Source organism: Trichophyton benhamiae (genome assembly GCF_000151125.1).
Source record: "Trichophyton benhamiae CBS 112371 chromosome Unknown contig00476.0, whole genome shotgun sequence".
Taxonomy (NCBI): Eukaryota; Fungi; Ascomycota; class Eurotiomycetes; order Onygenales; family Arthrodermataceae; genus Trichophyton; species Trichophyton benhamiae.
This window is the reverse complement of record NW_003315108.1, coordinates 279,805-301,808: the sequence shown is the minus strand read 5'-3', so window position 1 is coordinate 301,808 and position 22,004 is coordinate 279,805. Positions and strand designations below refer to the sequence as shown.

The 22,004-nt window shown below is 49.2% G+C and overlaps 8 protein-coding genes across 8 annotated transcripts; 6 read left to right on the top strand and 2 right to left on the bottom strand.

The window, feature by feature from the left end:
- Positions 1-253: 253 nt before the first annotated feature.
- On the top strand, positions 254-4,394 carry ARB_06739 (uncharacterized protein; the record flags this gene model as incomplete). The annotated part of the gene is made up of 5 exons (XM_003014933.1): positions 254-263; positions 385-542; positions 622-745; positions 817-981; positions 1,045-4,394. The coding sequence occupies 5 exons, from the start codon at positions 254-256 to the stop codon at positions 4,392-4,394; spliced, it is 3,807 nt and encodes a 1,268-aa protein (XP_003014979.1).
- A 1,073-nt stretch (positions 4,395-5,467) lies between these two features.
- ARB_06738 (uncharacterized protein) lies at positions 5,468-5,954 on the bottom strand (the record flags this gene model as incomplete). Its single annotated transcript, XM_003014932.1, has 2 exons — positions 5,468-5,835; positions 5,879-5,954. 2 exons carry the CDS (start codon positions 5,952-5,954, stop codon positions 5,468-5,470), a joined length of 444 nt encoding a protein of 147 aa, XP_003014978.1.
- A 3,875-nt stretch (positions 5,955-9,829) lies between these two features.
- ARB_06737 (uncharacterized protein) lies at positions 9,830-11,941 on the top strand (the record flags this gene model as incomplete). Its single annotated transcript, XM_003014931.1, has 6 exons — positions 9,830-9,835; positions 9,918-10,277; positions 10,349-10,917; positions 10,993-11,183; positions 11,321-11,497; positions 11,580-11,941. The coding sequence occupies 6 exons, from the start codon at positions 9,830-9,832 to the stop codon at positions 11,939-11,941; spliced, it is 1,665 nt and encodes a 554-aa protein (XP_003014977.1).
- A 295-nt stretch (positions 11,942-12,236) lies between these two features.
- ARB_06736 (uncharacterized protein) lies at positions 12,237-14,673 on the top strand (the record flags this gene model as incomplete). The annotated part of the gene is made up of 5 exons (XM_003014930.1): positions 12,237-12,413; positions 12,540-12,573; positions 12,643-12,861; positions 12,915-14,505; positions 14,562-14,673. The coding sequence occupies 5 exons, from the start codon at positions 12,237-12,239 to the stop codon at positions 14,671-14,673; spliced, it is 2,133 nt and encodes a 710-aa protein (XP_003014976.1).
- A 370-nt stretch (positions 14,674-15,043) lies between these two features.
- ARB_06735 (uncharacterized protein) lies at positions 15,044-15,996 on the top strand (the record flags this gene model as incomplete). The annotated part of the gene is made up of 3 exons (XM_003014929.1): positions 15,044-15,527; positions 15,622-15,714; positions 15,800-15,996. 3 exons carry the CDS (start codon positions 15,044-15,046, stop codon positions 15,994-15,996), a joined length of 774 nt encoding a protein of 257 aa, XP_003014975.1.
- Positions 15,997-16,884: 888 nt separating this feature from the next.
- On the top strand, positions 16,885-19,051 carry ARB_06734 (uncharacterized protein; the record flags this gene model as incomplete). Its single annotated transcript, XM_003014928.1, has 2 exons — positions 16,885-17,363; positions 17,470-19,051. The coding sequence occupies 2 exons, from the start codon at positions 16,885-16,887 to the stop codon at positions 19,049-19,051; spliced, it is 2,061 nt and encodes a 686-aa protein (XP_003014974.1).
- Positions 19,052-19,715: 664 nt separating this feature from the next.
- ARB_06733 (uncharacterized protein) lies at positions 19,716-20,462 on the top strand (the record flags this gene model as incomplete). Its single annotated transcript, XM_003014927.1, has 1 exon — positions 19,716-20,462. The coding sequence occupies one exon, from the start codon at positions 19,716-19,718 to the stop codon at positions 20,460-20,462; it is 747 nt and encodes a 248-aa protein (XP_003014973.1).
- A 440-nt stretch (positions 20,463-20,902) lies between these two features.
- ARB_06732 (uncharacterized protein) lies at positions 20,903-21,241 on the bottom strand (the record flags this gene model as incomplete). Its single annotated transcript, XM_003014926.1, has 2 exons — positions 20,903-21,118; positions 21,176-21,241. 2 exons carry the CDS (start codon positions 21,239-21,241, stop codon positions 20,903-20,905), a joined length of 282 nt encoding a protein of 93 aa, XP_003014972.1.
- Between the last annotated feature and the right edge of the window lie 763 nt (positions 21,242-22,004).

The window sequence follows — 22,004 nt, the reverse complement described above, 5'->3', positions numbered from 1 at the left end:
AGAGCTTGTCTCCTTCGTTTTGCTCTGCTCTCCCCTTCTACGCTGCGACAAACACTCCGGCTCTGCTGTTTGCTGGTTATCAGGGGCACCCATCCATCCGTTGTTTGGGCTGGCTGATATAACTAACGACGCAGCCTGCGCGCCGCCGCCCTCCCGACATTCGCACATTGTACAATATCGCTGTCTCGCCGGGAACTACTCTCTCTGGGTTCTTTGCAATATTGTCCTCTAGAGGGAGGGAGTTACTGGCATTATGGCTGACTGTAAGCTCTTCTGTCTTGCTTTTACTCCGCATTTTCCGTCTGTCCCTATTTTGCCGGCACCTTACCTAGCATGCCATCCGCGCAACACCTTGACTGACTCGTTTCGATATTGAACTTATAGCTGCACAACATCCTAATTTAAACCTAACTCCCGAAGAGAAGCGAGTCTTCTATCAATTGTTCCAAACTGCAGATAAGACCAACTTGGGCGTCATCACCGGGGAAACGGCGGTTTCGTTTTTTGAGAAGACGAACTTGGCTCCTGAGACTTTGGGTTTGGTATGTCACTCTTCATCCACCCGGGGCACACAAACGGGGACCTGTATAGCTAGAGAGAGTTGCTAATCTTTAAGTTCAGATATGGCAAATCGCAGATACACAGAACCGCGGACTTTTAACGCCGTCTGGGTTTGGAATTGTCATGAGATTGATCGGTCATGCGCAGGCGGGCCGACATCCAACAGAGGAATTGGCCTTACAACGTGCGTCTACGCGATTTATATATCTATAGTTGCCGGGAGGTGCCACTTACTGACATATATCGATTGTATAGCTGGACCCCTACCTAGTTTCTCTGGCCTCAACATAGATGTCCCAACTGCTACAAGTCCGCCTCCAACCGGCCCACCTCTTAGAGTGCCACCGCTAAACCCCGACGATGTTGCGAAGTTCTCCGCGCTTTTTAATAAGTCAGATACACAAAACGGATATATATCCGGTACGAGACGCGTTTAGCCACTGATATTACCTCCTTGACCAATTGCTGACCATAGGATAACAGGAGAAACTGCCAAGCAAATATTCGAGAGAGCTCGATTACCAAATGAGATCCTGGGCAGAATATGGAATCTAGCTGATTCAATGCAGCGCGGTGCCTTGGATGCCACGGAGTTTATAATTGCTATGCATCTTTTAACCGCCTACAAATCGGGCGCTTTAAGAGGGATACCCCAATCTCTTCCACCGGGGCTGTATGAAGCTGCGGCGCGGCGAGTAGTAGCCCGGAATTCGACTGGCTCTCGGTCCATTCCAGATGTGCCGCCAGTACCTGCCATTCCGAAGCAATTCAGTGGTTCAGGCCATGTTCCCCGTGCACAGAGCCCCTTAAGCCAGGTACACACAGGAAGTGACTGGCTCATCACTCCTCAGGACAAAGCACATTTTGATAATGTGTTCTCAACAGTAGACAAAGCAAGAACTGGGTACATCAATGGAGACCAGGCTGTTGGCTTCTTCACTAACGCGCGACTGCCAGAGGAGGTCTTAGCACATATCTGGGATCTATCAGACATTGACTCTGATGGCCAGCTGAGTAGGGATGAATTTGCTGTTGCCATGTATCTAGTGCGGCAGCAGCGGACAACAAAGGAGCCACTACCACAGACCCTACCCCCTAACCTGGTGCCTCCCAGCATGCGACGCTTGGGTGCCCGTGCTATCCAGCCCCAGACAACCGGAGCTAGGTCGGCGTCTGAAGACCTTTTTGGCTTGGATGTGTTCACGGCCCCGACACAGGTGGCCCAGTCTACAGGAGGCTCTGGCTCCCAATTCCAACCTCCTTCTTCACCCACGCGCCAACCGCCATCCTCCACATTTAAACCCTTCGTACCAGCGTCTTCCTTTGGCCAGAGCCTAGGACCTATTGCCGCCGGTCGCCCGACACTAGCAGCTCAAAATACCACGGCTTCTCCATCGGATGATCTCCTGGGAGACGCGGATCCTGAGGAAAGCAAGAAGCTGACTCAGGACACTACTGATCTTGCAAACCTCTCAAATCAGGTTGGCACGCTTTCCAAAGAGATGCAAAATATCCAAACCAAGCGCAGTGCTACCGAACAGGACAGTGGTCAAGTCGAGCAACAGAAGAAGGATTTCGAGGCCAGACTCGCGCAGGCTCGAACAATGTATGAAAATGAAGTGAAGTCACTCAAGGCGCTTGAGGAACGGCTAGCCACCTCGAAGGCAGAGGTCAAGAAACTTGAGCAGGAGTTCTCCCTTATCGAGGCCTCCCGACGCGACGTGGCTACTCAGTACAATCAAATGGCAGCAGCACTGGAAGCCGACCAGCGCGAAAACGCCTCTTTGAAGGAAAAGATCAAGCAGGCTAATGCTCAGACAAGCCAGCTAAAACCACAGCTGGAGAAGGTTAAGTCTGAGGCCCGTCAACAAAAGGGACTGGTAGCTATCAATAAGAAACAGCTTGCGACTATTGAGGCTGAACGTGATCGCCTTCAGGAAGAGCTCGACCAGTACAGCCAGCAAAACGAAGGGTCAGAACGAGATGCTGCTGCTCCCGGCTCCCATAATTCACCATTCGAAAGCCCTGCCGCGTCAACCGGCAGTCAGGCAAAGAACCCGTTTTTTAGACGTGGAACGGGCGTGTCCTCCCCGGGAACCCTCTCTCCCCAGGCTACCGTTCAAAAGCCGCAACCAAATGATAACCGCAGTGTTTTTGACAACATGTTCGGATCCTCCTTCGCTCCGTCGTCTACTTCTACCCCACCTCCGCAAACTACCTTCAGAGCCGCGTCCCCTCGCAGTGGAGCATCCACCCCCGACGCTAGCAGAGTTGCAAGCGGTTCCTTTACTCCTTCTGCAGCTTTTGATACTCAATTTGGGGCTGCCGCTGCTGAGCCGCCGGCGCCACCACTCTCGAGGCAGATTACCCCAAACAATCTCCCTCTTGAAGGTCACGCAGTATCCGTGACTTCGTCCAACAGACCTTCCCCACCAGCGAGTCGCTTTGACACCTCGGGTATTTCAGAGGCTGATGCTCTAAGAAAACAATCCTCTCCTTTTGACGAAGAGGCTGGCGATGAGGCTGCTGGTGCTGCAGACGATACCACAAAGAGCGGAATAGAGCCGCAGCCAGTTGTTCCCGGCGCATTCCCAACAAACACCACGCCACAGCCTGAAAACAAGAAGGAAATCAGCTTCGATGAACTCTTTAGTGGTGTGGCACATGCCAGATCTCCGTCTCAGAAGGCCTCTGATTTTGAGGAAGCATTCGCGTCCATGAAGAAGCCAGGTGAAAAGACAGAGGGTGACAAAGATAAATCCAACGGCTCTGCTGCTGCTGGTAACAACGAATTTCCCCCAATTAGGGAATTTGATGACGACGATGATTCTTCTGACGATGACCACGCCGGATTTGACGATGATTTCGCCCCCGCCTCTCCTCCCCGGGATACCACTTCCTCTTCACAAGAACCATCGAAGGATGAAGCTCAGAAGTCCAGCTTCGCTCCAACGGACTCATTCAGCAAGCCTCTTTCTCCACCACCTGGACCAGGTGCCCAGAATACCCCTCCAGAGTTCAAGGGGTTAGTCCCAGGAAGACATGATCCGACCTCGGCGGGCGACGCTCCCCATTCAGTCGAATCAACAACGAAAGACCCCATCATTGGAGGCGTCCCCCATCATGATGCTGCCAATAAGAAACCAACAAATCCTGATTTTGAAGCAGCTTTTGCCGGACTTGACCTAGCCCCAGCTCAAGAAGTTGAAGATGACAGTGATGATGATACTTTTGAGAGTCCATTTAACAAGGACGCGTCTAACTTTGATATGTCATTCGATACAGCATCTGGACAACCAAAGCCTGCAAACAGCTCCGGCAATGCAGATTTCTTCTCCTTCCAGCCAAGCCCCGGTGCAACAGCTTCCACTAACAACAAATCTCCATTCTCCAGCGAGGCCCCTTCTGCTGGTCCAGCAAAGAACGCCAGCTCTAACCATGACTGGGATGCTCTGTTTTCTACCCTTGACTCTACTAAAGCCGCCGCTACCGCAAACAAGGACGGTTCTAGTCATGCCGCAACCGAAAACACTTCAGCCATGTCGTTCCCACAACCTCCCAGTCAGAACAAACCTGCTGGATGGGCACTAGATGCCAGCACAGGTGAAGATGATATGATCCTCCAGCGGCTGACCGGTATGGGCTACCCACGCGATGAAGCTCTTGCCGCCCTGGAGAAATTTGACTACAAGCTTGATGAAGTAAGAAATCTCTTATTCCTCTCCCCTACGATTCTCATACTAACATGTCTAGGCGGCCGATTTCCTCGCTTCAAAATCATGAACAATTCAATGCCTTTTTTCTCATTGCCATTGGCACGGCCTCTTGAGTGAAAATAGTTATTTACACCTCACCGTTCGTTCTCGAGCCACGACACACCTTCAAAGCTATGTTTCATTTGTCTCCGTCTGCTCTTGACCGAAGAATACTTCAATTCCCGCCATCAACGTACATACGTCTTGATATTTTACTCTCCCTTTTTCTTAACACTGTTGCTCACGCGCCATCGCGATGTTTGATTCCATTCCTTTTCTCATATCTGCGCCTTGTAGCTTTAATTTTAACGACCTTTCAGTTAAGCATATATTTCTTACTTTTCCCCTATCACGAATGGTGTTTCTTGCGCCGCGGTCGCTTTGGCTTGTTTTGTATAGATATTGCGCTTGTATATGTACAACCCTGTGTGCCTCGGGGGCTATCCCGTATTTTATTTTGCTTCTTCCTCCGTCTACCAATGATCAAGATGATGTCAGTGCATTAAGAGTTCGAACCTCGTTTCGTTGATGCCCTGAACCAAACACCGTATATAGTTAAGGTACGGCCCAGGAGAAGGAACCGTGTTTACAGGGAGCTAAAATGAGCCGGAAGTTTACCTGTAAGAGGAAGGTTAATACCTGATTTCATACAGCCAGCCTTGCCGACTATGTACTGTCCACCAACCAGAGTCACACGGCACCATGCATACACGAACATTGACGACATGGAATGGTCGGGGGGGTAAATAATTACGATGGGACAAATGCTGAACAGCAAACATACAAATGGAAATTTCCAAAGTTCCTTTATTAGCATCGTCATAGCGCGCATAGAGAAATCAATAGCTAGACTAAAGGCTCATTATCAACTTAATGGGTATCATATATTATTCAAGCACCGATGTAAACTCTCGCGGCTTGAGAAGGGTATTAGTAACTATCCAAGGGAAAAAAAAAATAAAAATAAAAATAAAAAATGATAGAACAGTCATTTAGTTAACTAGAGTCGAGCGCAACCTAGACTACAGGTTGCTCTTGGGCTCCGGAGGCCCCTTTGTTTCGATTGCTAATCATGGGCATCACGTTAAGCGCGAACGTAGCAACGAAAGCGGCCCTATAAACGCCGTTAAAGGTGCCCGTCAGCAACAGGGCTAGTTAAGGTCGAGATATAGATATCTAGAGGGAATCACCCACCATTCGAAAGCACCAAAAGCTATAGCAGCCTTGACAACACTGCATACAGTACACTGTCCAATATTACTGGTATCGACAGCCAGGGAAATGAAGGCAGAGAACCAGAAGAGAACGGTGGCTGCCTCAACACCGAGAAGCGCATACTGGTGAGCAAGCGCTGGGAAGAATTTGGGAGAGAAGACAATGAACGGTAGGGCGATAAAGAGTGTCCAGATACTGTCGAAAAGTAAGAAGTTGGCACTGTCGAGGCCTCCGAATACAAGTCTTTCGCGGACCCAGTTAATAACTAATGTTCGACGAGTTAGTATTGCGTGTGGATAGTTAACTATATATGGTTGATCTAGAAAAGTAGCTAAGGAGGTACTTACAGTATGAGATTAGCCCCAGAGTAACAACGGCCAGAAGCGCCTGGACGCCGCGAAGGATGAGGATGATGTTAGGCATGGCAACGGGCCTCTGTAGACCTGAAGAGGTTGATATAGAACTGCGAGTCGAAGGAAGGATTTTGGCCAACTAAAGACCTGTGCGAAGGTTGGGTTCGCCGTGGTTATATGCACCAGTAACCAGCAGAGGTGAATAGAAAGCAAGAAGGCCGAGATTCCAAAGGGAGGCAGTGAGGAATAAATATGAGCTAAATAGCTGGTAATATGACGTCGGCTCGAAAATGTATGAAGAGCAATGTGCCCACTGTGCTATTATTAGATACTTTAACTAGCAAGCTTGCGATTTGGAAGGGCTGAGATACATCAAAATGGGCTAAGCCATCCGCCTTTCACACATGATAAGGCGTCCACATTTTAATTTGTGGCCTAAGAGCACGAGTCGTATTGGACCGACCGTTCGGCTGAAGCGAAATTGGAGCTCTGTCACAATCGCGGCTCTTGGTGGCAAGGAATATCCCAAACGTCAAGCGGGTCGGGATGTTCGTTAGTTAGGACAATCAAGCTAAAAAAACCCTTAACACCAGGTGCTAAGTTTGCTCACAGCCTCGTTGCTAACGACCCCTTCCGTGTTCCCGTACAAAATCATCATCGATGTTTGATACCTCAGCATAGAGGTGTTGACAGACTCGGTATTTGTCATGTTAACTGATTAACTATTTAAGAAGGCAGTTATCCTGATACCTAGCTGGGCCTCGATACGCCTCTGGTTGGTTATGAGGGGCAACTATACAAGCCAGGATATAGTTGTGAGGTGGTGCATCGTGTTTCTATGCAGGGTGTGAAGTGGCTTGCCGTAACTAGCGGGGAGACGACTTCCCTCACTCCACGAGAAAAATGAATCTCAGGATTTCACTCTCTAAGGCCTGAGCACAAGTCGCTGCCCGTGATCAAAAATGGACTTATATCCGAAAACATCCCCAGTGGTTCCACGACCGAAGCCGATGAGGTTGCTGGTTCTGGGACTACCACGTACTGGTACCACATGTGTGTAGTTATGTATATACACAACTGACTGATGAAGATACATACCTAACTAATATTGGGAGTCAGCTATTTGTGCCGCCCTGGGAATTCTGGGTTTCAATCCGTATCATTATAACGAAGTGTTGAAAAACAACAATAATAATCACTTCGAGATTTGGCTGGAGGCTGTCAGAGCAAAATACGACGGAATCGGCGAGCCGTTTCAGGGGGCAGATTTCGACCAACTGCTCTGGAATTATGATGTAAGCTTCCTTCTCCCTTGGACTCCGTAGTTAGTTAATTCTCCCATTCAAGCTGAGGGCGGAGCCGGGTTGAGAGGTTTATTTTCTACCATTTTTTCCCGCCCGGTTTCCGTGGTTCACTGACTGGTCCTCTAGGCAGTGACGGACGACCCTTGTTGTCTCTTTGCTGAAGAGCTTATTGCCGCGTACCCTGACGCGAAGGTGATTCTAACCACGCGGCCGAGTGACGCATGGTTCAAGTCGATGAAAAAGCTGATTCTCGAAATTTTGTCCTGGAAATCCTGGCGTTTGCTCTGTTTTTTTGACAGGGAGTTTTCAGCTCCGTACCAAGCTCTTCTTCATCGTACCACTTCCGTCTTATCGAAAGGTCGTCCTCCATGCGATCCGTCCTCCCAGAATGCTTTTCTTGAGTCTTTTGAGGAGCATAATGAGTGTGTGCGCGCTGCCGTACCAAAGGAAAGGTTTTTAGAGTTCAGAGCAGACCAGGGTTGGGGGCCATTGTGCAAATTCCTCGGGGTGCCTGTCCCAGAGAGTAAATACCCGCACCTCAACTCGGGGAAAGATGCGATGCAGCTGGAGCACGACTTGTATTGGTCTCGGTGGTATTGGGTAGGCCAGCAGATGGGAAAGAAGGCGGGAATTGCGGTCTCCATATTGGCTGCGGTATGGTTTGCCCGCAAATATTACACCTGAAATAACCATGCCTTTCCAGAAAGTCCTTTTTGTACTGAGTCTAGTTGATGCACTCTGGTTGTGTGTATCATGATTAAGAGGTTGCACAGCCTCTGAAGCCCGCTGCACATGGCCTCGTGAACTCGCTAGCCGTGCACGCTGCACACTCTGCATCAAGGTGTAAAACCAAGTCGCATGAAAACTCCTCGCTTTCCAATTCCCTTTGTTGAAGCTACGTGTTCAGTGGCTAATAATGACTCGCTCCTCACAACAGGCTAACCGGCTGTTGACTAGTTAGTTATGTTCCTTTGAAGAGCTTGGGCGGCTGAAATGCGGTCTTTATCATCTTAGATCCCCCCCTTGCAGGCGTTTTCTTAATATTTTAGTTACCCTGATGAAAGGTTCAACAGGAAACAAAGTGAACCCATGTAATTTTGCAGCGTTGGAAGGGAAGGATTCGAAGAGCCTCATAACTTGGATAACTAATATAGTTACACCGTTTGGCTGTCAGATAATCTATGTGCGTAGATCTCTTGGTTCTTACCCCTCCAACAGACGGCTCGGGAATAGATGCCCTGGTGATCATGCTGGATAGCCTATTCAACGCACCCAGTTAGTCGAGTTGAAGCCCGCAGAGTCGAGATAAACTCACTAATGATGCACGAAAGGATGGGACCGGATTGTTGCTACTCGGAGAAGCAGGCCATTTGCAAATCTGCCAGCAGGGATAGCTAACTAAAAGCATCCGTGTGGTTGAAGAGTCGAAAAACTGTTGTAGAGTTACCCGCATCTCTATACGCACAAGTAGCCACTCGGCTGATGAAGCTGAGGATCTGAGGGAGGAAAAGAGCGAGAAGTCAAGTGAATTTGTAGGAAGAAAAGTCGAGTCGTCGGATATTGCCTAAAGCGGTATCTCCAACGTCCTCTGATCGCTCACACTGTAAAAAAACTGCAACTTCGCATATCTAAACAACTTCATCGCCATAAAAGCAGAATTCTAGCATGTAGTTATAGTGCAGATAACTGTACAACTTATGAATAGGTCCTCCATACTGTCCAGCTCGCTCGCTTCGGAATCTACTAACAAAGCTGATGGAATAGGGTCCCGCGGTAGTTACTCCTAGAGACATCCCCAAAGTCAACTGCTTAGTTCTGGATTGACTACCGGCTTGCCGCGATGTCTCTACTATATAACTCGCTGGCCACGGGCGTTCGAAGTCCCCCCGTACCCACCTGCAACCCAAAGCCCCCCTGATAACCATCGAACCTACCGGATCACGCAATACGGGATACATCGAGATCGGAACCGGTGTTAGTTAGGGTGGAAAGGCAGCTTGAAAGCCCTGGCGTCGCGCTGAAAGTACAAATGCTGGCATCTTCTCCCTGCGGATTTTAATCTTGCATCCTCATCTTTTTTCGCTTGTCCACTCCGGGTTTTTACGTACGCTTGCTTCTCCCTGATCGGCTGGTAACTAGCGAGCAAGAGGCCATATCCCTACCCTCTTCCTAAGTACGTACTGCCCTGGCCTAACTACCCCGCCTCGACGTGGCTCTGGCTTTGTTTAAATACGGTCGTCGAGCCTGCAATTGACCAGTATAACTTGATCTCTCATCATTCTCATATAGTTTCAGTTGCTGTTGTCTCTACATAGAGTGAATATCGCTCATCATGGCTTCTGACAACCGCCGTTTCGAGACTCTCCAACTGCATGCTGGGTAGGATTGAACTTAACCATTGATTCGCATGGCGCAATGCATACTGATAGAATGGATGACTAGACAAGAGCCCTGTCCGGCTACCAATGCCCGTGCTGTCCCGGTTTATGCCAGTACTGTTAGTTGAACTACGGATGCCGCTGCTCCTCGAGAACCTAGAATACGCTTTGCTTACTCTTCCTAGTCCTTCACTTTCAAGAACTCTGAACATGCTGCTCGGTTATTTAGTCTGAAGGAATTTGGCAACATCTACAGCCGTTTGATGAACGTACGGATGGCGTTCCCCTGCCCCTCTCTAGTTTTTCTTACCTCCAATTGAAAAGCGAAGTGGCTAATTGGCGCATGCCTAGCCCACCGTCGATGTCTTTGAAAAGCGTATTGCTGCCTTGGAAGGTGGTGTAGCAGCCGTTGCTGCATCTTCCGGGATGGCAGCTCAGTTCATGGCCATCTCTGCTCTCGCCCATGCTGGTGACAATATCATCTCTACCACCAACCTCTATGGAGGCACATACAACCAGTTCAAGATATTCCTACCCCGTCTAGGAATTACTACCAAGTTCGTCGAGGGAGAGGATCCCGAAAAGATTGCTTCGTTGATCGACGACAAGACCAAGGCCGTGTATGTCGAGACCATTGGAAATCCACGGTTCAACGTGCCTGACCTCGAAGCCATCGCAAAGGTTGCGCATGATAGGGGCGTTCCTCTTATTGTAAGTCGATTGGCTGCGCATAATTTAAATCGGGAACAGGGAGAGCGTTTTTTGAGGCTGACGGGTTCCAGGTTGACAACACCTTTGCAGCAGGAGGTTATTTCTGCCGTCCCATTTCCCACGGAGCAGATATCGTCGTCCACAGTGCCACTAAATGGATTGGAGGGCATGGCACGACGATCGCCGGTGTAGTCGTTGACGCTGGCACTTTCGATTGGGGCAAGCATGCCGCTCGGTTCCCCCAGCTGGTCGAGCCGTCTGAAGGTTACCATGGACTCAAGTTCTGGGAGACCTTTGGCAAAGTCGCGTTTGCCATTCTAGTCCGCGTCGAGATCCTTCGTGACCTTGGCTCCGCTCTCAATCCGTTTGGCGCACAGCAGCTGCTGCTTGGTCTCGAGACACTCAGTCTGCGAGCTGAACGTCACGCCTCCAACGCTATGGCCCTCGCCAAGTGGCTGGAAAAGCACGAGAATGTCGCATATGTATCGTATCCTGGCCTCGAGAGCCACGAAAGCCACGCAACGGCGAAGAAGTACCTCAAAAACGGCTTTGGCGGCGTTCTGTCAGTCGGAGTCAAGGGCGGTGCGGCCGCTGGTGTCAAGGTTGTCGACGGCTTCAAGATGATTTCCAACCTCGCCAAGTAAGTCCATCTCGGATACTCCGCAACTATCAATTCAATAGCGAGTTGAGGCTAATGTTTGTATGCGGTTACTAGTGTTGGCGATTCGAAAACGCTGGCCATCCATCCATGGTCGTCAACCCACGAGCAATTGACCGAAGACGAGCGCCGTGCTGCTGGTGTCAGGGACGACGGCATCCGCATCTCAGTCGGAACAGAGCATATCGACGACATCATCGCCGACTTCGAGCAGTCCTTCGCCGCCTGCAACGCTGCTCTTGCCGACCGTACTGCGTAGAGCGCACCGTCGTCGTCGCCGGGTGTTGTTTGAAGAGACGGGGAAATGGGCGATATGTTCTCCGCAAGGGAAGGAGATACACAACGTAAATAGCCAACTAGTTTATATATTCTCTGGCCCAGCCAGCCCAGCTGGAGAGCGATAGAACGAATGACGATGCATGTGAAGTGATCGCTGGCCGTCTCTCTCTCTTCTTTCTTTCTTTCTTTCTTTCTTTCTTTTTCTTTTTTTTTTTTTTTTTTTTTTTCTCTCGGGTAGCCCGACGTCTCGGATGCTCTGCTAACTCGGAACCAGCCCAGCCCAGTGAGTTACAGCTGGCCCCCAGCCGAGGCTTGCACCGTCGCAGCGCAAGTACCGGTACCTGCGCCGCCCCCGACGTCCCCAGGACAGCGCCCGCAGGGTGCAGGTACTCTTTTGCCGGCGTCTCCCGCGAAAAGGTACCTGCCGGGAGCCCATGTGAAAGGACGAGGAGACCCATGTCGCAGAAGTACCGGTACTTCCTCGGCGCATACACCAAACGACGGGCGTCGGCCGCAAAGGGAAATCTTCGTCCATCAATCTTCCTCTCTGCTCCGTCGCCTGCATATACTCCTCGCCCTCCCTCTCTTCTTCCTCTTCTTCTTCTTCTTCTTCTTCCTCCCTCCTACTCCTCTGCTTGAATCCGTGGTGTGGAATGACCGGCTAGCTATCCTTATTTCTCGCATCGCTCTGCGTCCTGGTGCGTCCATGCCGGCTCCCGTCTATTAATTCCCTTCTGGTGCCACGTCTGCAGTTCTAGCTCTTCCATGCGCATTTCCCCCCAGCATTTCTGCAGCGTCTGTCAAGCTAACGGTGTGTCTGGTGGCCGGTGTAGTGACGGATTAATCCTCCCTAATATCCATCTCCGTAACGTTCGCCGTATTCGACCCTCCAGCGGAGGACAGAGACAAGAGACCACAGAGCCCGTTGGGATACCAGACAGCTGGCATTGGCTATTTTTGCGGCCGGCATCGATACCTGCAGTATACCTATCCTCTAGCGTTGAGACACGCACGCTGCCGCAATGCTCTTCTCGTCCGAACCAGCGCTCCAGGCGGCTGCTGCGCAATACAGCCAGAAGCCGCCCAAGGGAACGCCAGAGTCCGTCCCGGTGCCCAACTCTGAGCTACCAGGCCGGAGCAAGGTGTATCGGCACTGGAAGGTCGGCAGCAAGGAGCTCCCCAAGACCCTCGATCCAAAAGTGAGCCATACACAGATCTATACACTATTGCACCTGGAGTCTCTAGCCTATTTTCTTTGTTCTACGAAGAAGCGCCTTTTCACAATAATGCGACATGTACTGACCTGCTTTTCGTTTCAACAATAGGTCCGCACAGGCCATGACATGTTTGAGTCTGCCGGTTCGTTTGGCCCCCTTTGTTACACATGATGTGAGTTTCGAGAGAGCTGTTTGGCTAATTTCAATTTAGCCTCGCTGTATCCAAAGAGGCCTTGTCTCGGATACCGTCCTTGGATCCCCGCCACTAAGAGCTATGGACCATATGTTTGGATGGACTACCAGACCGTGCAGAAGCGACGGGCAGCCATCGGAGTTGGTCTGGCTGAACTCCACGAGCGCATCGGGGTCCAGGGCCGAAACTATGGAGTTGGTCTTTGGTGCCAGAATCGGCCGGAATGGCAGCTTGTCGGTGAGTTTACTCTCCCTATGTCCGATGCAGCGTTGTAGCTAACAGCAATTTAGATATGGCCTGTATGTCTCAGGGAATATTCTCAGTCTCCATCTACGAGACCCTCGGTCCAGAAGCTACCGAGTACATCATCCAGAATACTGAGCTTGCCTGTGTGGCCTGTTCCTTGCCACATGTCCCCACGCTGCTTAAGCTGAAGCCCCGTCTTCCTACCTTGAAGTTCATCGTATGTCTTGAAGACCTCGATTCCGACGAGCCCCAGGGCCACACCAAGCGTGATATCCTTAATCCTATTGCCAAAGAGCTTGGCGTTACCATTTACACCCTCAAGGAAGTTGAGGAGCTAGGGGCGTCTCTTAATCGTCCCTACACCCTCCCTTCGCCAGATGATATTGTCACCATCAACTATACTTCTGGCACCACTGGCCTGCCCAAGGGAGTTGTCCTCACCCATGCAAATGCCGTTGCTGCTGCTTCCTGCTCTCTGAGCGCCTTCCCACAGGGCCCAGGGGACGTTGCTTGCTCCTATCTACCACTTGCTCATATTTATGGACGAATGATTGAACAAACTCTTCTCTGGGGTGGCGGCCAAATTGGATACTTCCACGGAAACATTCTCGAGCTTGTCGATGACTTCAAGTTATTGAGGCCGACCGTGCTTGCCTCTGTTCCACGTCTTTACAGCCGTTTCGGCGGAGCTATCCGTGCCGCTACTGTCGAACAGCCTGGCTTCAAGGGCGCTCTCTCGAGACATGTCGTTGCTACCAAGACTACCAATCTAGTCGACGCCAAACCACAAGATGCCACCTACAAGCACTCAGTCTATGACAGGATCTGGACTAAGAAGGTCGCCGCTGGACTCGGATTCGACCGCATGAGATGTATGGTCTCTGGCTCAGCACCTCTCGATGCATCCCTCCACCAGTTCCTTCGAGTTGCATTTGGTACCAATATTGTCCAGGGATACGGATTGACTGAGAGCTACGCCATTGCCACTTGCCAGGGCAACCATGACTTGACTGCTGGCCACTGCGGCTCCGTTGCCATCGCTCAGGAAGCCTGTCTGCTCTCTCTCCCCGAGATGGACTACTCCGTCGATGACAAGCCATATCCCCGAGGTGAATTACTGCTTCGTGGAAACACTGTGTTCCGGGAATACTTTAAGAACCCCGAAGAAACCGCCAAAGCTATGACGGAGGACGGATGGTTCCGCACTGGAGATGTCTGCCAGATCGATGAACATGGCCGATTCCACATAATCGATCGCCGGAAGAACTTGCTAAAACTTGCGCAGGGTGAATATGTATCTCCTGAGCGCCTCGAGGGCATCTACCAGAGCTCCTGCCCATACATTGCGCAGGCATTTGTCCACGGTGATAGCGTCCAGTCGCATCTCGTCGCCATCCTTGGCATCCAGCCAGACATCTTTGCTCCTTTTGCCAGCAAAGTGCTGAAGAAGCAGATTGCTATGGGCGACGCTGAGGCCCTGAAGGCCGCTGCCAGCGACGAGAAGGTCGTTCTCGCTGTCCTAAGGGACATGGAGCATGCTGCTAGAGTGAACAAGCTCTCGGGCTACGAAAAGGTGAAGAACGTTGCTCTCATGGTTGATCCATTCTCCATCGATAACGGTCTATTGACCCCTACGTAAGTTCCCATCAACTGTGGTTTTGATATCACCAGATGCTAACATGGTACACCAGCCTAAAATTGAAGCGTCCTCAATCCGTCAAGATGTACCGTGACATCTTTGATAAGCTATATTCCCATATTCCTGACCTCTCAGCAGGCAAGGGAGCTAAAGCTAAGTTGTAAGGGGGATAAGGTAACCAGGTGTGGAGCGCCGCATTAGACATGTTTCTCTTCTTGTATCAAGTACTAGGGTAGATATTATTATTATTCGGTATATAAACAAAATATGATATCATTACGCAATTCATACTCCACACGGGAAATATATCCATAACGCAGACACCAATCACCAGTTTTTTGAAAATAATTAGGCCAATGTCTCGTGTCGGGTGGCCTCACTGTAAAATTAAGATATCGGAGAGTCCGACGCGGTGCGCCAAGCCCAAAGAGAAGAGCCGCCCGCCCAACCCTTGGCGGAACTTTGAGCTTCTCGCAACATCAACAATCTCGCTGCAACGGAGTGCACAAGGTGGCAGCCAGCAACTCCGCCGCCATGCGTTTTCCATATTCGTCCGTTCTGCTTTCGCTCCTTGCTCTGTCCTCCAGCACTCTCTCCGCCGCATCCTCGCTAACGGTCGCCCTCCCATCTTCCGTCCGAATCGGCTCGCTGCCGTCATCCACCTACGCAACGCTTACCACCACCTCTCAGCCCAATGGACCTCTAAAGGCACCACTATCCCACCTTTCGACCTTCGTATTTGATGATATATCACTTCCGATAGCATCTACGGGCCCCGAAAAGCCGATATCGTACCTCCTGGATATCCATTCAAAAACCCATGTCTTTGCGCCGTACAGAGTCGACGTCTCCTCGGAGACTGGCAAGATAATCGGTGTCTGGGAGACTTATCGTGGCAACCCATGGGATAACAAGGGAGCGGAGAAGATTATCTCGGGCGGCGATTATGAGCCTGGGGTAGTCGTTGTGGAAGCGAAGGTGCTTGCAAAGAAGGACTTTTACGAGCAAAGAGAGAAATGTAATCCTCCCCGCCCAATACGTTTTGCTCCAGTCATGGATACCTTATATTCAATAAGCAGGAAGACTAATCTTTCATTTCTTTTTACGTTTAGTCTCTCCATTGGCATTACTGAGAAACCCCATGCTTCTTCTCGCCATCTTTGCCTTGGCCGTTACGTTTGGAATGCCATACCTCATCGAAAACAGTATGTCTATCTTTGCGTTTTCTTGGTTTTTACACCTGCTGTTATTGTTACCTGTTTATGGATTTAATCTAACTATGGGAATTAGTGGACCCTGAAACCCGCGAGGAGTTTGAGAAGCAGCGTGCTGCAAAGAGAAATAAGCCTGCCAACCCTGCTCAAGACTTTGATTTGGCTGGATGGATGGCCGGAACAAATCCTAACCTGATAGATACTGGAAAGTCGGCAGGTTCTAGTGGGCGAGAGCAAGAATCAGCTGCAGCAGCAATGCGAAGAAGAGGCTAAAGTTTGGGACTTTGGGTAAAAATCACTTCCCAATTCTACTCCGTACCTCTATACTAAGACACCAGGCGTGACATAATGATACTAAAAGCATGCAATTTAATGTTTCATATTGTATGTTCTAAAGAAGACTTCGGTTGTGTTGACTGAGAGCATAGGCTGATTGCAGCCCGAAATGCAGACAGTTGAAGTAGTAGCACCCATACTGATATTGCAAATACTAGTCTTTTTCAAATAGGAAGTCAAGCATTAAGGATACATTATGAATAGTGCCGTTCCTCATACTATTACTTGGCCTGCAATACTCTATTTTTTACACTTCACGGGATGTGTAAAAGATAAACATCTGCACCACTTGATCCATATCCGAGCGATGTTCGAAAGCCCATGTTGTGCTCATACCTGAGCCATAAAGATTAACCCCCAGATGCACATATTTCCCGAGAGATTATGAACAATATGCCCTGGGTAGGTACAATATGAAACGGTTGAACGACTCTTGCGAGGAGGGTTCGCGGACACCTGCAGTAGTTCGCGCTAAATCAGCCAATGGGCGCTTTCAGGATCGGATTATCTTTTCGCCTAGTGGCGCTTATGCAGCCTAAATTTAGACGTCACCTGCGCCGCACTTGGCGGGTTCCCGGGGTCTTATATAAGCCAACGGATCCCCCGGATGGTTCGTTCATCGACAGTTTCACCGTGGATGGACGCGAAGGGTTGCGTCATCGACAGGAGAACGCCCTTTTACGGAAAAGTTTCGTCCTTCGTCTTTTAAGTAGCCTTATAGGCCTCGTTGACACCTGTGAAGATAATATATTCCCAGTGCTGGCCGACCCCGAATCAGGTGGACATATCTACTCGGCGTTTACCGCCGTATGCGCGACCTTCACGATGCCTGACGAGCACATACCTGGTTCAGACGGGCAACCAGTCCTGTCTGAACAATCTGCTATTCCTATAGTCGATCACGACCCGGACCGGGCCAACAACGACAATATCCTTCCCTTCGGCCTTGCAAACGACGTTCCTTCAGTGGTACCAGTCTGGCTATCTGAAAGTTCCAAGTCCTTCCGCTGGGGCTGGGTGCCACTTCCGTTGCGCAAGGCTGGACGTGCGACAGTTAAATGGTTAAAGGGCCCAGACCCACCCCATAATCTACGATTTGAACCTCTCTTCCCAAGTATTCAGGAGGCTCCTGTTCTCTTCTTGGAGCAATACTTCCCGAAGAGAAAGCAGAAGATATTCTTACTACTGGGGCTTTATTTCGCCTGGTTTCTGTCATGGGGTCTTATCCTACGACATTCAGCATCTTCAGGCCACATCGAAGGATATGGGATTCCGAGCCCAATAGGTTGCAGTGCGAATTACTGGTGAGAATTGCTGACCCCGGAGAGTTTGTCTTTCATTATCATACTTATCATCCTCTCGATATAGGACCAACGCTCATCGTTGTGGCTTAAACGGCTATGACTGCAGGCCTTTTGAAGCCTCCTCCTTTGCGTTCCGATGCCCGGCTTTCTGCACAAGCACAAAGCTACTCAACCCTTACATTGTTGGCAATCAAACGCTGAATTATCAGCCTCTTATCGTCGGCGGTCCTGCACCGGGAGCTCCCAAAGAAGATGCAATATATCGTGCAGACAGTTACGTTTGCCAGGCTGCAATACATGCTGGTGTTGTTTCTGGTGCCAACGGAGGATGCGGTGTTGTGCAGTTGGTAGGCTCTTCTGACGAGTACTTCGCTAGCGAAGCACATGGATTCAATTCCACCGGATTTCCATCCAAGTTTCCAAAGTCATACAAGTTCGTGAAGTTAGAGGGGAAAGAATTCAAGTGTCCACGGGATATGAGATGGGTTCTACTCGCCATCACCGCAACCACGCTCGCGCTTCTGTCTATATTCACCACCTCACCTGCCGTTTTCTTCTTCAGCACGTTCGTTATCCTTATCATGCATGTGGGTCTTGTCTCAGACCCTCCCGGAGTTGCTGGTATGGCCGAACTGCTCTCCATGCTGTTCTCCCGTCTTCTACCGGCCAGTTTCATTGCCTATGTCCTATATCTATATTGCGCGGTACCGCTGCTTAAACCGCTCTCCTCTCCACCGATGTACCAGATCACCAGAACCATCTTATACCTAGTTCCAGCCTTCATCGGAGCGCTCAACAACTACACTTTCGCGAGTTGGATTCCAATTCAACGCCTCACCCCACATGACATACAGAATCAACCGGGTGCTCCTGTTGCATTGGCTATTGTTTTGACTATCGTCATCTCTATAGTCCTTACCCAAGCCTGGCAGATACGCCAGGGAGGCCTATTTTTCCACTTCATCAAAATTTATCTGGTCATTGCGATTTCAATATTTATTCTGCTTGCTCTTCCGGGACTACGTCTACGTATCCATCACTACATATTAGCTATTCTCCTCATGCCCGGGACTGCTATACCTACTCGACCCTCTATTATATACCAGGGCCTTCTCCTCGGCCTCTTCGTTCATGGTGTTGGAAGATGGGGTTTTGCTTCCATAATTGAAACCCCCGATGCACTAGGGGAGATTCCGGGAGTCGGTACTTGGTGGGGTGCTACCTCCCCAAACATCACCAACTCATCCGCTACAGTCTCTCTTGCCTTGCCATACGAGAGTCACTATTTCCCCGGCAACGGCAATATTACATTCGAGCTATGGGATCGAAAGCTGATGAAAGAGCTAAATGTTGACGGTGTTAGTGTTCTTATTAATGATGTCGAACGCTGGCGTGGATATGTGGATGAAACCAAAAAAGGGATATTCACATGGCAGCGTCGCGGTCGTCAGGGGCTAAGTACTAGAGAACTTAGTGCCCTATCTACACTGGGAGAGTCTCCGTTGAGGAATTACTATGACGATGATGATAATGACGACGATGACAATGACGATGAAATAAATTTCCCGCCCCAGGACTTATTCTTCCGGTTTGCGTTTTTGCGTGGCTCGACAGCGGGGCTATACGGTGGTGTTGGTGTTTGGCTAAAGAACGGGACTTGGGTGCCCCCACCCCCACCAAGGACATGAGTATAGAGGTTTTTATTCAATTATCTCGAGGTGATTATATTTGGCGTTTCCGGGCCGCTAAATCGCTGCTAGATCCCCTTCTTGGGCCATTTAGATTCTGTTAGATATTGATGTGTGTATTTGGAGTTATTGGTGGCTAGATTGGAACTGGAAGTCGGTGAATGGTACCTTGAGCCATAGAGAATTTTTCTATAGTTAAGCTGCTCCTTCGGTTTCAACCTGAAAGGGCATGAATACACAAGCCCTTTAACTTATGTTTTGTTAGCTCACCTTAGAAAGTCAAAATAAAGTGATTAATAATCCAAACCTAAACTTTATTCCGACGTCCATGGACGGATCGAGATATAAAGTTGGAACAGACAGGGATCGAGGAAGAGCGTTACATTCCCCGCTGTCAGCATATCTGCAATGTCAGCACTTCCATTACTGCTCACACCTCCCAAAGTGATGCACTATGACAATGCATAGAGTTTACTTGGCATCTGAATCTCTTGATCCATTATACCCGTGCTCATTCGTGAACAACAATGAACACCCAGCAGTGTTTTCCCAGGACAGCAGATTCTCAACCTTGGGATGCCCTTATATTCTCCTCAGTAGCATCAAATGCAACTCAGTCATATATTTTCAATATACTGAAACTTGGGGGGGTCAATGATCCAAGATGGGCCAACCGTTTACCTACCACGAGGTGCAAACTGACTCCGATATTGAGGATTCAATTCGGATGAAAAGGAAGTCGAGTCGAAGTTCAGATCGTCGATGTTGGGCAACACTCTTTGTGTTTTTACTCGGAATAACAACTCTTAATGTTATAGCGGTCTGGAAACTATGGGATCTTAACAAAACCACAGCTTCGCACACACATATGGCATCACACACTCACTCGCCTTCCACCCTTCATTCATCCGTACCGTCATCCACGGAACCCGAACCGATAACAAATTGTGGCAAGTCGCGGGCAGAAGCCATCTCTCGCGGATGTGTCCTTGATATCATGGCTGGGGCGTGGCTGCCAAAAATATGTTACGATGAAGAGCTTGCGCTAGATGTTCTCTCAAACTCGACAGACCTAGCGAAGATTGGAGGTGCTGGACCTCTCCCTTGGTGGGAAGACCACAATCATACCATTCCTATCGCTGCCGATTCGCTGAAAAATCTTGATTCACTGGTTGCAAATACCTGGGAGCCATACCACTCCGCGCACTGCTTGTACAATTGGCGCATATTGACCAAAGCAACGAAGCGCGTGAGGTGGGGAGAAAAAGGTGTATACATCCATACGCAGGCTATTAATTTCAACCATGTGAATCATTGTAACGAAGCCCTCATTACCCAACCACCAGGACTAGGAAGAAAGACGCAGGTTGAATTTGGGCTTGGGACATGTGTTCGCTTGGATAAGGATTGAACTCTCAACGTTTGACCTCATTGTTTCCCCTCCCAACAATTCGGTGATGTAAAGTATCTCCCTGGTTAATTCAGAGTTGACAGAACGCAAATACAGAATTATGACTTCCAATTCCATGAGATACGTAATGTATGATAAATTCTTGGGGGTGAAAAAGTCGTTAAGCAATAGATTCCGAAGTAGTCTCTATTCGATACATTTATGGCTTCCTTATAGATTCTTGATAACTTGAAAACCAAGGTATTGATAGACTGGGAGATATAGATACTAGGTAGCTACAAAGACTTATACAGTAAGGAGAAATTGATGTGAACTTGTAATTTATTAATCTATCGGCTATATTGCCTAGCCTTATATCAAGCCTGATGTGAAACTTCTTGATATGCCATGTTAGCCCCCACGGGCCTAACATACAAGCCTCAATTACCACATACTGCAGCCTACGCATTCTGTACATCATTCCCGTAATCTTCATCGTCCTCCGCCGCAGGAACATAGAAGCCATAGTAAGTGTTAGCGCCGGCGTCAGTGGCTGGGGTTTCACGGCGTGCAATCTTTCCATAATCTTCATCGTCTTCCGCAGGAGGAATATAGACGAGATAATCCCCTTTCCCTGCCGATGTTCCATGGTGTTCAGATTTCATGATATTGGCGTCCTGACAAGGAACCATCAGCATTATTCAAATATTTAAAGTATCAAGTATTAGACTTACCATCACAGGAGCAGCATAGGCAGAGGTAATGGCCATAACAAGTGCTAGAGAAACAGAGAGCTTCATTTTGGCTGGTATGCTTTATTTGAATATTCGATAAGATAGCTACCGTTGCAGTTGAGTTATAAGGGTTGGTTGATGCGGGTATGATTCTGAACTGAAGATAGAACATGTGCAGTTTCGGGGTTTTAAAGAACGCTGAAAAGTGGTGTCTGAAGCCATACATACCTATATTGTCGCTCTACCCTCCGCTAGGCTAACGTTGGATTGATGACTCCCTGCAATGTCAGCATCTATACGATCACGAGGTTGCTGACCTGCCCCTGCTTGCTTACCTGGAGGATCACCTATTTCCAGCCACCAGGGTGTCATCATGATCTGCCGGTCAGTAAAGCTCTCTCTATTACGTGATACTCTTTTCTATCTATCATTACTCACTGACATCAGGTATGTGAAGGCAATGCCAGAAGAATTTATAGATCTCCTTGTTCTCAAGGTAGACGAGATGTCGAATTCGAACAGTGCATCTGACACGAGGTTGTCTATTGATGCATACGAGAATGACCCCTTCTTAAATAAATATAAGGAAAATAGCTTTCAACGACGCAGAATCTCCATTCTCATCTTTTCGTTCATCTTTGTGCTGGGTATCTCCGTCTTCTGCAACATCATATTGATCTTTGAACAGTATAAGCGTTGGGACCTGGATAATGTCTGTACAACCTATACTTCGCAGTATAGTGAGTGTACTCTATCCCACATATGAGCCAACATTCCAAAATCCTGTCAATTGACCAATCCATAGGATCGCCAATTTCAAACGATGTCA